The sequence below is a fragment of the Oncorhynchus mykiss genome, chromosome 9 (assembly GCF_057628025.1).
Source record: "Oncorhynchus mykiss isolate SJ-2025 chromosome 9, ASM5762802v1, whole genome shotgun sequence".
Taxonomy (NCBI): Eukaryota; Metazoa; Chordata; class Actinopteri; order Salmoniformes; family Salmonidae; genus Oncorhynchus; species Oncorhynchus mykiss.
Window position 1 is genome coordinate 53,932,594 of NC_143030.1, and position 14,284 is coordinate 53,946,877.

At 42.2% G+C, this 14,284-nt stretch overlaps 1 protein-coding gene across 2 annotated transcripts in view; it reads left to right on the forward strand.

Moving 5' to 3' along the window:
- The first annotated feature begins 608 nt into the window (after nucleotides 1–608).
- The window catches only part of klhdc8b (kelch domain containing 8B), a 108,046-nt gene continuing 94,370 nt past the window's right edge, over nucleotides 609–14,284 (forward strand). For both annotated transcript variants that reach the window (XR_016483310.1, XM_036988215.2), the window contains exon 1: nucleotides 609–2,975. Coding sequence is in view for 1 of the 2 variants with exons in the window: in XM_036988215.2 (XP_036844110.1) it covers nucleotides 2,585–2,975 (391 nt within the window). In the remaining variant the exon portion in view is untranslated. The remainder of the gene's footprint in view (nucleotides 2,976–14,284) is intronic.

Sequence of the window (14,284 nt, forward strand, 5' to 3'; positions counted from 1 at the left end):
TTTGAAGAGTAAAATGAACTGACATATAAATAGATGTTAAGTGAGCCAGGCAGATATAAAAGGCATAATGGTAGTGTTGTTGTCATGGTACTGATCTCAGTATCAGTGGCCTTGACTGAGCCTGCAGAGTCAAGTGCTTTGAATTCACCTATTGAGACACATCAAAGACAATCTATCTAGTAGGTCACACACAGCAGCTCAAAAGGTTTGTGAAAAAACCAACAGTGATATCCAGGACCCACTCCACCGGGAAATATAGTGGCACGTGAACATTGTTGCAACAAATATGTACCAACGAACAAAGTCAAGACTATTTCCCGTTACTATTGTGTTTTGATGTCTTTTTCAATCTGTGTGGGGAAATCATAAAAGTGCATCTGACTGTTGTCGTCAAGGGAGTTTATTCCACTGTGGTTCGTTCTGTTGGGATTTGTTTAGCTTGATTTAATTACATGACAGGTAGTCCCACCTGAGGAGGCACTCAATTACTGGTGCTCTCTTTCTCTCTCATTCTATCTCTCTCCCTCTTTTTATCTCTCCACGGTTTACCTGCAAGTTAATTGATTGTTTTTCTCTTGTTCTGTCTTGTTTGATTTACCCTCCTGCAGGAGTAAGAGCTTAGGGAAGCTCCTCCAGGACCTTTTCTGCCACAACACAACTCCCCGCTTCTCCTCCAATCACCCCTGGACTACACCTACCACTGAGGAAGAGCTTCAGGAGACTACCGGGAGAGTCAGATTCCTGCCCCTGGAATACCAACAAGTGTGCATCCTTTTACACTTTTCATCCTTAATTTCAAATCCACCTACTCTGATTACGAGGGGGGGGGGAAAGCGTTTGCTAGCATCTCTGGCCTCTTGGAATCGATCCTGTGGGAACTGTTCTAGTTTTGAGCCTGCATTCCTTCAGCTGACTCGGCCCATCTGGTGTGTTTCTACTGAACACTTTCAGGAACTAACACAAATCTAGTACTCTGCTGCAGGGATACATTGGTACATTGTAACCTAACAACAAGCCCTATCAGAAGAGGTAAAGAGGAGAGGCCCATCTTGGAGTGTGCCCACTGGGCACAGATGTCAATTCAATGTCTTTTCCACGTTGGTTCAACCTAATTTCATTGGAATGACGTGGAAGCAACATTAATTCAACCAGTGTGTGCCCAGTGGGTGGTGTGTTAGAGCTAGTGGAAGATACACCTGTGGACTTATAAGAGGCTCTGCAGAAGAAGACCTGATCCTTCCTGAACTGTAAAAGATAGATATCTGTCCATCTTTTCTCTCTGGGTGGAGAAACCCCTTCCTGCACTCAGCCAGCGTCACACCTCCGGGCCTCTAACGATTGCTCTACATCTCCCCATATCTGTCTATCTCTGTCTGTTTTCTCTCTATCTTTCTTTTTCACCTGTCTACTTCACTTTGCCCTCTCTCAATTTCTCTCCTCCTCCCCATTCATTCTCTTTTTCTCCTTTTCCACAACACCCATTTCTGTCACATGCTCTCTCTGTTCTTATAATTAACAATGCTTGTGTACCAATTAGACATTCAGTCGGTGCGACCCGAACCCTGAGAGCCCCAGTGGAAGCAGGGACCTTTGGTGTACTGCTGGTGTGTGGATCGTGCTGTCCTAGACCTCCACCCCCCCACCCCCCAGTACCCCCTGTCATTGGCCTTGGCTGTAAATGTCACAGCGCCGGCTGCCCACGGCTGAATCGTCCACAGGGTCACAGGGCTGGCTCTTTTATTTTCCACAGGCCAGGAATCTCTGTGAGAGCCTCACTGTGTCTCAGGGGAACAAAAGTTACTCCTCAGCCCCAGTTGGGCCCTGACAGCTGCCTTCTGGAATTGAGTGTTTTGGTCTAATTAGAAACTTTCTGTCTGACCTCAAGAGCTTATTCCTATTATACTTGGAGGCAGTTTTCATTTGAAGCCTTTGTTTGGTTTTGGTTTTTACCCTCTTCACCAGATTCAAATAACAGCTGAAGCCCAGGATAATTGCCTTTGGCTGAGAATGTGAATGCAGGTTCCTTCCAAGTCATTGCAGTGGATTATCATGAATTATCATTACCGTGAAGGTCACACCCTGTAGGTTTTTCTCCTTCGTTGTTTGATCCAGCTCCATCTTCCACTTGACGCTAACACTTCACAGGGATTGTGCATAAAGCCGGGCACACCTTCTGCGTGTGTTCGCTATAGGAAGCCTTCAAAAAACCTTGTTTTAGTGTATTCCTCTCTAGAGAGCAGCGCACAGCTGCACAACAATCAACTGTGGTGATTTTTTTACCAAAATAAAGGCCCTTGAATGGAGTAAAATGAGAAAAAAGGGCAGATGGCAACCCTGCTTTAAAACATCAACAAATTCATTAATACAACATTGGGTGGTAGAGGCATTTGGCAAAGTGCTGAAGTAGCCTCTCTCTTTCTCTGTCACGTTCCCTCTCTCACTTGAGACAGGGGATCAGGTAGCAGAGCAGAAAGACCGGAGGTTGATCCGCAGTGCCCTTGCTTCTCTGTTTGTTGTGTTTTTGTTTGTCCCCCCACCCGTCCGTGGATGTAATGACCCATCACCTTCGTCAGCCTCAGGAGAGATGCCTATACTCGAGATGGCAGTGAGCCTAGTCAAGTCCCTGTACTGGGAAGTGTTCCCCCCCATGTCCACGTGCAGGGTCTACTGCACCCCTGTGTTCCATGACGGCCTGCTCTATGTGCTCGGGGGCTGCAGTGAGACAGGCCTGCCACTAGACACTGCCGAGGTGCTGGACATAGAGAGCCAGACATGGACCCAGTTACCTCCACTCCCTACAGCCCGTGCGGGGGCATCAGCGGTGGCCCTGGGGGGTCAGGTGATGGTAATGGGGGGCATGGATGGCCAGCAGAGCCCCCTGTCCTCCGTGGAGGTCTACAACCCTGACGAGGGCAAGTGGGAGAGGAAGGCCAGCCTAGGACAACCCTCCATGGGCATCACCTCATTAGAGAAAGGTAAGAGTCCACCTCATACTGTACTACTGCTGCAACAGGATAGTATAATGTTGAGCTCCAACCCTCTCACTCTGCAGTTTAATAATTGAACTGTGAATTGTACTGGGAAAGGTTTTCCACCGCCCTGACAAGTTCTCTCAGGAGCAGGTTCTCTTTAGTTCTAATTAACTAGTGTCACTAAGACCTTTAAGACTGTTATGCATATTGAGGAGCGTTTAGTTGTTGTCTCGAGCTGTGGTTTAGAAGAATACCTCATCCTGATTAAGTAAACCATTTCCCCTTTCCCTGTCATCTGAGAGTTGTCTCAAGTTTTGTACAGCACCAGTCAAAAGTTTGGACACACCTACTCATTGCAGGGTTTTTCTTTATTTTTTACTATTTTATACATTGTAGAATACTAGTGAAGACATCAAAACTATGAAATAACACATATGGAATCATGTAGTAACCAAAAAAGTGTTAAACGAATCAAAATAGCCACCCTTTGCCTTGATGACAGCTTTGCACACTGTTGGCATTCTCTCAACCAGCTTCACCTGGAATGCTTGAAGTTCTTGAAGGAGTTCCCACATATGCTGAGCACTTGTTGGCTGCTTTTCCTTCACTCTGTGGTCCAACTCATACCAAACCATCTCAATTGGGTTGAGGTCAGGTGATTGTGGAGGCCAGGTCATCTGATACAGCACTCCATCACTCTCCTTCTTGGTCAAATAGCCCTTACACAGCCTGGAGGTGTGTTAGGTCGTTGGCCTGTTGAAAAACAAATGATAGTTCCACTATGCGCAAACCAGATGGGATGGCATATCGCTGCAGAATGCTGTGGTAGCCATGCTGGTTAAGTGTGCCTTAAATTCTAAATAAATCACAGACAGTGTCACCAGCAAAGCACCCCCACACCATCACACCACCTCCTCCATGCTTCACAGTGGGAACCACACACGCGGAGATCAGCCATTCAACTATTCGGTGGTTGGAACCAAAAATCTCTTCTTCTTATTAGTGTCCTTAAGTAGTGGTTTCTTTGCAGCAATTCAACCTTGAAGGACTGATTTGCACAGTCTCCTCTGAATAGTTGATGGTGAGATGTGTCTGTTACTTGAACTCTGTGAAGCATTTATTTGGGCGGCAATTTCTGAGCTTGGTAACTCTTATGAACTTATCCTCTTTAGCAGAGTTAACTCTGGGTCTTCCGTTCCTGTGGCAGTCATCATGACAGTCAGTTTCATCATAGGGCTTGATGGTTTTTGTGACTGCACCTGAAGAAACTTCAACGTTTTTGAAATGTTCCGCATTGACTGACCTTCATGTCTTAAAGTAATGATGGACTGTCATTTCTCTTCGTTTATTTGAGCTGTTCTTGTCATAATATGGACCTGGTCTTTTACCAAATAGGGCTATCTTCTGTAAACCACCCCTACCTTGTCTCAACACAGCTGATTGGCTCAAACGCATTAAGAAGGAAAGAAATTCCACAAATTTAAGGCACACCTGTTAATTGAAATGCATTCCAGGTGACTACCTCATGAAGCTGGTTGAGAGAATTCCAAGAGTGTGCAATGCTGTCATCAAGGAAAGGGTGGCTACTTTGAAGAATCTCAAATACAAAATATATTTTGATTTGCTAAACACTTTTTTGGTTACTACATGATTCCATATGTGTTATTTCATAGTTTTGATGACTTCACTATTATTGTACAATGTAGAAAATATTAAAAATAAAGAAAAACCCTGCAATGAGTAGGTGTGTCCAAAATGTTGACTGTTACTGTAAATACACTATATAGATCTTTAAAAAGGAAAGGTAGACAGCAGACACATACGCATACTGTCATTTTAACTTGTACATTTGATAAGAAGGTATCATTAATAACGACACATGATTTCTTATGTTTTTACTTTCTTCGAAAAGGTCAGAACAGATATGAGGCATAAACATTCTTTATACCACGGCGTTGTTGAATACTTGTTTCTGATTGGCTTGAAGGGCATTCTAAGGGATAATCAATGAGGGGCTCTGCGTTCTATGGAAAATAATGAAGGACCCGGAAGGTGTGTTCCACGACACGCAGAGTGGAACTGACCTTCCACTGAGTTGCATTATTTTCCAGAAAACGCATAGAGCCCTGAGTTGATTATCCCTTTCATACCAGGGTTATAATTTAGCACATTTGCCACTAGAAATGTGTTAATTTGCTGGTAGGAATGTTTTCAATTCAACTTTTGCTTTCAAAAGCAGCTCAAACAGAACATTTAAGGATGAACTATCACCAATGAATTCTACAGAGCTGATATATCGTGGTCTATAGGGTCTAATCGTGAATGCTGATTAGTTAAAACCGTAAATGGTGTCTATTCCACCATTTACCACCGGCTAAATCTATGATGTTAAAATGCCTATATACTCTGTTCCATCTGACTGCTCAATCCACTGTCTCGTCAGCCCAGCCAGGTAATTTATAAACCTGATCTCCACTACATTATCTCACATTTCTTTTAGACTAACATTTTGTTTTCAACAGCGGAGATTTGTACATACCTTGCTTTCTGTTTCCGACATTTGCAACATTGTTTCAATATTCAAATTCAATCTCCAGCTGTCTCGTAGTAATGAACATGTCGGAACGAGACAAAGGCAGCGAAATCATGAATCAGCTGGCATCATATGTATGGATATATACAAAGAAATGTCAATTGAAAAAAGGTCAATGGAAACGAAGTGCAGCTAGTTAGCGGCCTTTCCAGCTTCAGTTTGAAGTGATTGTGTTAGCTGTGTTGTTGGCTAGATCCTCTGACCAACAGTGTCCTGATGAGTGAGCACATTTATCACAGGCGAAATCATGCCTCATTAGCTCATTGTGATGGATGTATACAAATAAATGTCTCTAGAAAACAGCTTAAACAAATGCAAGTGCAGCTACTTTGCTGTTATTCTGGCTGCACTTTTTGACATGACTGTAAGTTAGATGTAGTTGGCTACCTAGAAAGCAAGGGATAAGAACATTGCCAGCCAGTATGGCAATGGAACATTTAGAACTAATGACTGGGTCGCGTCCATAGATACAGAACAAAAAGACTGAATGACTGGGTCTTGTCTCTGGCAACGGAACCGATAGAACGACCAGCCGGCTTGGTCAGCAACCCTAGATTGAAAGGGTCTATTTCCATGTGAATTAATGAGGAGGCGGAACACACCTAAATTCAAACTGTTATTAGAAAATACAAATTCTTAGAAAATAATTTAAAATTGAAACATAGCCTATAGATAAGTAGCAGACAGCGCGTGTTAACTGTCCTGTTGCGAAACGATTACATTTTGGAACAGTGAGTGCATTCTGACATCACCTGCATAAAACGACTCACGCCATTAGAGCTCACAGGTGAAAAGGTTAAAACATTATTGCCATTGTTGAAATCGATTTTCATGAATAGTTAGCAAGCTAATATTTAGGAGGACTGATGGTTTGACTAGCTAGCAAGCTTGTTTGTTAGGTGACCATGGCAACTAGTACAGCCATCTACTAAACTTGCCAGCAACTTCATGACTACCTCATGAAGCTGGTTGAGAGAATGCCAAGAGTGTGCAAAGCTGTCATCAAGGCAAAGGGTGGCTAATTTGAAGAATCTCAAATGCAAAATATATTTTGATTTGTTTAACACTTTTTTGGTTACTACATGATCCCATATGTGTTATTTCATAGTTTTGATGTCTTCACTAGTATTCTACAATGTAGAAAATAGTACAAATAAAGAAAAACCGTGTAATGACTAGGTGTGTCCAAACGTTTGACTAGTACTGTATGCTTATGCAGTTTGAAGAGCTGCTGGAGAGAGAAGATATATGGATGTTTAGCTTTAAGTGCTCCTCTGCAGTTTCCTGTTGCTCTCTGTTTACATTACTACTTACCAGACAGCTGCATCACTATGACCTTTCAAGGTCATAATATAGAGTCATACTGAAGATAGGAAACGGCACAGGTAGACAAGTGACTTTGTTCAGCATAGGTGAAGTGTTGTTTCCATTGTGTTTTCTGTAGGCGGTTTCAGTTTGTTTATGCACAGCTGTCTGAATGTGAACATGCTTCTACTTTAGGCCTCTGGGTTCCACAAGTATCCCTGGGTTCAAGAGAGAGTGGAACTTTGTTAAAACACTCTCAGTGTACTATGAGTGGGAGCGATTATGGTTTTAAACTCTGTGAATAATCACTGGTAAAGCTTATGGAAATATACTTCTGTTACCTTTTCAGGCCTTTGTGACTGACTTCCCCCTCTTGTTTGTTTTGTTTTTAATGATTCATCACAAGTGTTTGATAGGGGTGTCACACAGCTGGCTGAGAGATGGCCTCATTCTGGAATATGTCAATTAGTCTCTGTGTGTTAGAGTGTGATGTTGACATCGGGTGTGATGTGAGAGGATGCCAATGAGTTATCAGTTGAGACAGTAGACAGAGAGCATACCTGACTCCTGCTCTGTCCCAAAGCATGTCCAATATCAGCCTTGACATACACCTTATCTTCATCCACAGACATTACATGGCATGTTTAATTGACTGTCTGGCATGACATAACGTCTTGGTTACAGGTGCAAGCTAAAACATCCCGGTGTACAAATAATTAATTGTAGAGTTTTCCGTTTCAATGGCATCTAATGCTGTTTTCACAAATCAGGCAACAAGTACCTTTGAGACAGGATATGGCTAAATGGATTATCATTGAATTCTGTAAAGTATTGAGTGTAAAGGTGAACTATGCGGAGCAGTAGCTCTGTTTCAACAGTACTCTATTTCATTTGCTGTCTCAGTAGAGCTCCTACTGTGTCAGTGAGGTAGTCATGGCTTCCTGTGCTGTGTGGACTGGCAGCTGTAAGCTGTGTGTGGTAAGATAAACCAGAGGGGTATACTACAAAGCAGGATTAGCGAGCTAACTCGTCAGAATATTTGTGATATTATTTTGTAGAAAGATAAACTTGAAATGGGCATGGTCTAATTAATTTAACAAACGAATTACATATTTAAGTTGAGCTATGATTTTAACCATAAAATCAGTAGTTATTTCTGGTTGCTTATCAAAATTAGCTGGCTAACTCATTGATTTTGCTTTGTAGTGTACCCCTCTGGTCTCTGACTTGTGCTCTAAACTTCCCAACCTATCAGCTTCTCCACTGATACTTCTTGATGTCTCTCTGACAGCTGAGTGACAGTTGGCTCTGAGGCTAGCCCCTCAGCCCCTCAGCACATCACATCATGCAGAATAGACAGTTGTATTCTTACCCACCTCTTCCCCATCTCTCACTCCTCTTATCAAACTCTGTTTTTCTCTCTTTAACCATTTTCCTTCTCACTCCTTCACTCACACTCTTGGTCGTGCAGTCAACTGATCAAGCGAGCATTGCTGTTGCTTAGCAACAAGTGTGTGTGTGTGTGTGTGTATGTTTGTATTTAGATGTGTGACAGCGAGAGTGTGTGTGTGTTGGGGCGAAGAGCAACCCAGAGAGCACAACAGCATCGTTTTTAACCGTGGTGACACAACCCAGAGAGCACAACAGCATAATTTTTAACTGTGGTGACACAACCCAGAGAGCACAACAGCACTGTTTTTAACCGTGGTGACACAACCCAGAGAGCACAACAGCATCATTTTTAACTGTGGTGACACAACCCAGAGAGCACAACAGCATCGTTTTTAACCATGGTGACACAACCCAGAGAGCACAACAGCATCATTTTTAACTGTAGTGACACAAACCAGAGAGCACCGTGCCAACCTTTGATTCCCTCTTCTCTTCTGTTGCTGTTTCTGTCGGTTTTGTGAATGGCATGCATGGCTGGGGTTAGGCCCTGCCTTCTTCTCCTCTCCTCCTCTGAACTGAATCGGTCTTCTCCTGTTTTTTCCTCCTGTTTTTTCCTCCTGTTCAACCAGCTCCGTTACCACAGCCCCCCATTTAATTTCACATTTAGCAGGAACAAGCCTGGTAAATTTCCCTTTCTACTTAATATGTGCTTCATATCTAAGATTATTCCAAATAGTGGCTGTAGTCTTTTGATGGGCTGTCAAGCCTTCCCTGTTGGCTGACCTGCTACTTGCCTGATTAAAAAGCAGTTCCACTGTGTTGTCATCTCCTTAGGTTTTATTACAACCATGTCTCAGAACTTCCTCTGCCAATTACTTCCAAGAGCTTGGCTCACTTAAATAGTCTTTTATGTCCTCGTTTGGTCGCACCAAGCTTCAGGTCTTGCTAGAGAATAATGTATTATGCAAAATAGTTCCAGAGCAAGCAGGGTCTCTGAAACACTTTGTATGATATGCTAATAGCCGTTTTTTTGGGTTGATCTGAACACATCGAACGTTTTCATGACTTGTTTGTATCTATGTTCTGCAGCTGCAGTGTCACTATTATGTGAACAACAACAACATCCAAACACAAAGAAGTGAGACAGGAAATGGTAGAATTTCTCTTCTAAGAAAAAATAGACAGAGATTACAGCGCTATTAGCTACCCTCCTGTCTCAATCAGAAAGCAAAACCAACAGGACATGAACCCACTATGGCACTGTCCCCTAGGACACTCAACAATACAAAAGAGATTGTAATGAATTAACATTTTGATGGTCTTTATATCTTTCAGCCTGAAAACACTGTTTCATACTTACGTTTTTAAGCACAGCAGGACTTTTAAGGCATGCTTAATATGCATGCACATAGTCATATATACACACACATAAACACATACTTTGTTTTTGTGAAATTTCAAGACTTTTTGTGGTGTAAAAATGTTTGACCATTAAAGATCCTATTTTCCTGAACCCTTACCCTAACCTTAACCTAAACTTAACCCCCAAAACCCTAAACCTAACTTTAAACATAACCCTAAACCTAACATTAACTCCAAAACCCTAAATCTATGCCTTAAACATTTGAACAAATTCAGGACCTGATAAAGGTCCAGACTACCCTTTTCATGATATTCAGGTGAAATGTTAGTACTTTGGGGTCCAGATAATGTAGGAACACACACACACACACACACACACACACAGTTGAATGAAACCTGTTGAGGCCTCCAAGCCATTAGTCTCCTTCTCTCAGTGTTATTGTGTAATGGCCGTTTGATTTTATTTTGCGAGTGTGACCCCAGTGTGCGTCAGTGTTTTTGTTTGACCATGGGGATCAGAGGAACCTGCGCTGAATAGGAGAGCAACACACAGACACACACTCACTAACGCAGTGTACAAACGGGGGTGTTTTTCGGGCTTTCAGAAATGCGTATCTGCCTGCAGCAGTAATGGAGTCGGTTTAGGTTCTTTCACGAGTCACATCGGAGCTCATTATCCCTGTGCCCAGTAGTGTGTGTTGTGTGTGAAGCCCTCCTGCCTATACTCTGTCCCACCGCCCACCAGCCTCCCATGTCTGATAGTCTGTCTGTACACTGTACCTTCACAGGAAAACATTCAATTTATGCTGCTGAAGCTATTTGTACTGCTATTCTGGGAAAAAACAAAGTACACCATTCCCATGAGATGTAATTGTTTGTTGCACAGATTCTGAATGCTACTGCACTGTGTTTGAAAGCTGATCCACTGTGACTAAAAACTTGTAGAATGTCATTACTTTGGCAAATAGATAGTGCTGTATATAGATTAGGTCAAATTTAATGAAACATGGAGTCTCTCCCTTTCTCTTATCTTTAGCGGCTGGCTGCCCCATCCTGACAAACTCTCACACACAGTAAAGCCACTCATAGTATATTAGAAAAGCCAGGGCTTTGCTGTGGCTGATGTGATGTCAGGGAGGGAGACAATTAAATAAACCCGCCACAAAGAGAAAGTTTGCTAGCTTAGTGTCTTAAGCCTGGCAGCAGACAGCAGGCTGTGTAGAGCAGTTTCTCAGGCTCACTTCACTTTCCGGACAAGGAAGTTTCCTCCACCCACGGGAGAGGAGAGGGTTTTGGGATGACTATGCTGTGTTTCTGTACTGTAGAGTAAACAGCAAGAGTCCGACAGGTTGCCTTTGCCGGAGACAGAGAGACCCTATTGTCCAGGGTGGGAAGGAGTGTCAAGCTGACAGATCCAGAACACACTGTATAATTACCTCCCTATTCGTCACTTTGTTGAACCTCTCAGCACACCTTCATATTCACAGTGACTTAAACAACCCACTATTCCTTTCTCTAGGGATATGTATTACCATTAACTGAAATCATAGCCTAATAGGATAATGCTGATTTGCTAATAGAACATTACATTCTCATAGGCAGTTTCATCTTTAGGATTGTAGCTTCATCCTGCACAACCTATTCCCTCCAGTCACACTTCAATCGAGTACAGGCTTAACTGAACGAACAGCGGCAGAATGCAATATGGAATTTTATGAAATAGTTTGGGGTATGGCCTCGTCTCTGTGGAATGCTCCTCGGAACCAAGTGCTGATGACACATAGCCCTTTGCTGGACAGCTGGCATCAAAGCAGAAATCTTGCTGGTTTGTAGGTGACCAAATACTTATTTTCCACCATAGTTTGCAAATAAATTCATAAAAAATCCTCCAATGTGATTTTCTGGATTTCTCATTTTGTCTGTCATAGTTGTAGTGTACCTATTATGACAATTACAGGCCTCTCTCATCTTTTTAAGTGGGAGAACTTGCACAATTGGTGGCTGACTAAATACTTTTTTGCCCCACTGTACATCTACCCAACCACGCATTCCATTATGCAACATACAGTACCAGTCAAAAGTTTGAACACACTTACTCATTGCAGAATTTTTCTTTATTTTTACTATTATTTTTAATCTAACATTATTTTTAATCTAACTGCACTGTCCAATTTACAGTAGCTATTACAGTGAAAGAATACCATGCTATTGTTTGAGGAGAGTGCACAATTATGAACTTGAAAATGTATTAATAAACCAATTAGGCACATTTGGGCAGTCTTGATACAACATTTTGAACAGATATGCAATGGTTCATTGGATCAGTCTAAAACTTTGCACATACACTGCTGCCATGTAGTGGCCAAATCTAAATTGCACCTGGGCTGGAATAATACTTTATGGTCTTTCTCTTGCATTTCAAAGATGATGGTACAAAAAATAAAAACACATGTTTTTTCTTTGTATTATCTTTTACCAGATCTAATGTGTTATATTCTCCTACATTAATTTAACATTTCCACAAACTTCAAAGTGTTTTCTTTCAAATGCTATCAAGAATATGCATATCCTTGCTTCAGGTCATGAGCTACAGACAGTTAGATTTGGGTATGTCATTTTAGGTGAAAATTGAAACAAAGGGTCCAATCCTTAAGAGGTTTGACATGAATGTTAGTCAATCGGGGAAAATTTTAAGAACTTTGAAATGTTCTTCAAGTGCAGTCGCTAAAACCGTCACGTGCTATGATGAAACTGGCTGATGACCGCCACAGGAATGGAAGACCCAGAGCTACCTCTGCTGCACAGGATACATTCATTAGAGTTAACTGCACCTCAGATTGCAGACCAAATAAATGCTCCACAGAGTTCAAGTAACAAACACATCTCAACATCAACTGTCTTCATGGTCAAATTTCTGCAAAGAAACCACTGCTAAAGGACACCAATAAGAAGAAGAGACTTGCTTGGGCCAAGAAACACAAGCAATGGACGTTAGACTGGTGGAAATCTGTCCTTTGGTCTGATGAGTCCAAATTTGATATTTTTGGTTCCAACCACCGTGTCTTTGTGAGAAGCAGAGTAGGTGAACGGATGATCTCCGCATGTGTGGTTCCCACCGTGAACCATGGAGGTGTGATGGTGTGGGGGTGCTTTGCTGGTGTCTGTGATTTATTTAAAATTCAAGGCTCACTAAACCAGCATGGGGACCACAGTACTCTGCAGCGATACGCCATCCCATCTGGTTGCACTTAGCGGGACTATAATTTGTTTTTCAACAGAACATTGACCCAAACCACAGGCTGTGTAAGGGCTATTTTAGCAAGATGGAGAGTGATGGAATGCTGTATCAGATGACCTGGCCTCCACAATCACCCGACATCAACCCGGTTGAGATGGTTTGGGATGAGTTGGACCACAGAGTGAAAGAAAAGCAGCCAACAAGTGCTCAGCATATGTGGGAACTCCTTCAAGACTGTTGGAAAAGCATTCCTCATGAAGCTGGTTGAGAGAATTCCAAGAGTGTGCAAAGCTGTCATCAAGGCAAAGGGTGGCTATTTTGATTTGTTAAACACTTTTTTGGTTACTACATGATTCCGCATGTGTTATTTCATAGTTTTGATGTCTTCACTATCATTCTACAATGTTGAAAATAGTCAAAATAAAGAAAAACCCTTGAATGAGTAGGTGTGTCCAAACTTTTGACTGGTACTGTACCTAATATAATTAACATCAAATGCTAGCTTAGTGTTGACCCCAATAGTGCATAGCAAATTGCGGGAAGATATGGGCACCTGCCAAGAGTCCCGGCCCAATGTTGATCTGCTGAGTCCCTTGCGTTGTTACAATTTGAGAAGGTGCAATGATGAGTGATTGCCACCACTATATGCATGAGTGTAATTGGATAAGTATTATATGAACTTTGTAAATAAAGCATGGCACGCTGGCACCAGAATCAAACATTTGCTGATGTGTTTAGACAAAATGCTATGTATGCTTTTACGTAGAACCCAACCATGTACGCTGTAATGCGATTTGTATGATATAATGGGACGTTTGCTTTGCTTCAAACCCAGTCATGCATGCAGTAATACAAAGCAATAGGGACATATTGCAGAAGGCGTTGAGGTGAAAGAAAACACCTTTGTGTTACTTGAGAAGTGAAACAGATGAGGGTTGAAGATGAGAAAAGAATGATGAGCAGAACAGGGTCGAGCGTGAAGATATATTAGCCTAAAGCATGAGAAAGGATTGAGTGGTAGTTCGAGCTGTTATGATAGTACACCAGGAACCCGATTTAGAATGCTTAAGAGTGAAGCTGTTGTGATTGATTGGGGTGAAAAGACCAGATCAGAAAAAACCTAGATCACGTGAAGGAATAAAAGTGATAGGAGTTGTGAATGCGCCATTTGAAGGAAACCATAAGAAAACAGTAAGAAGATAGCCTTACCAAAACGTCAATGCAGAGAGAAACCGCCTTGTCTGGGGGCCGGGAGCATATGCTGTAGAATAGGAAGCAGCAGGTATCTTAGTATTGAGAATAAAACTGTTGTGTTGGGATGAAGAGTTGTGCTGATTTTAATATGAGTTGCCTGAAATGTGATTTGCCTAGTGTGCAACATGCAGTCTCTAGGCCTGTGAGTTGAGGCCCGCTATAGAATTA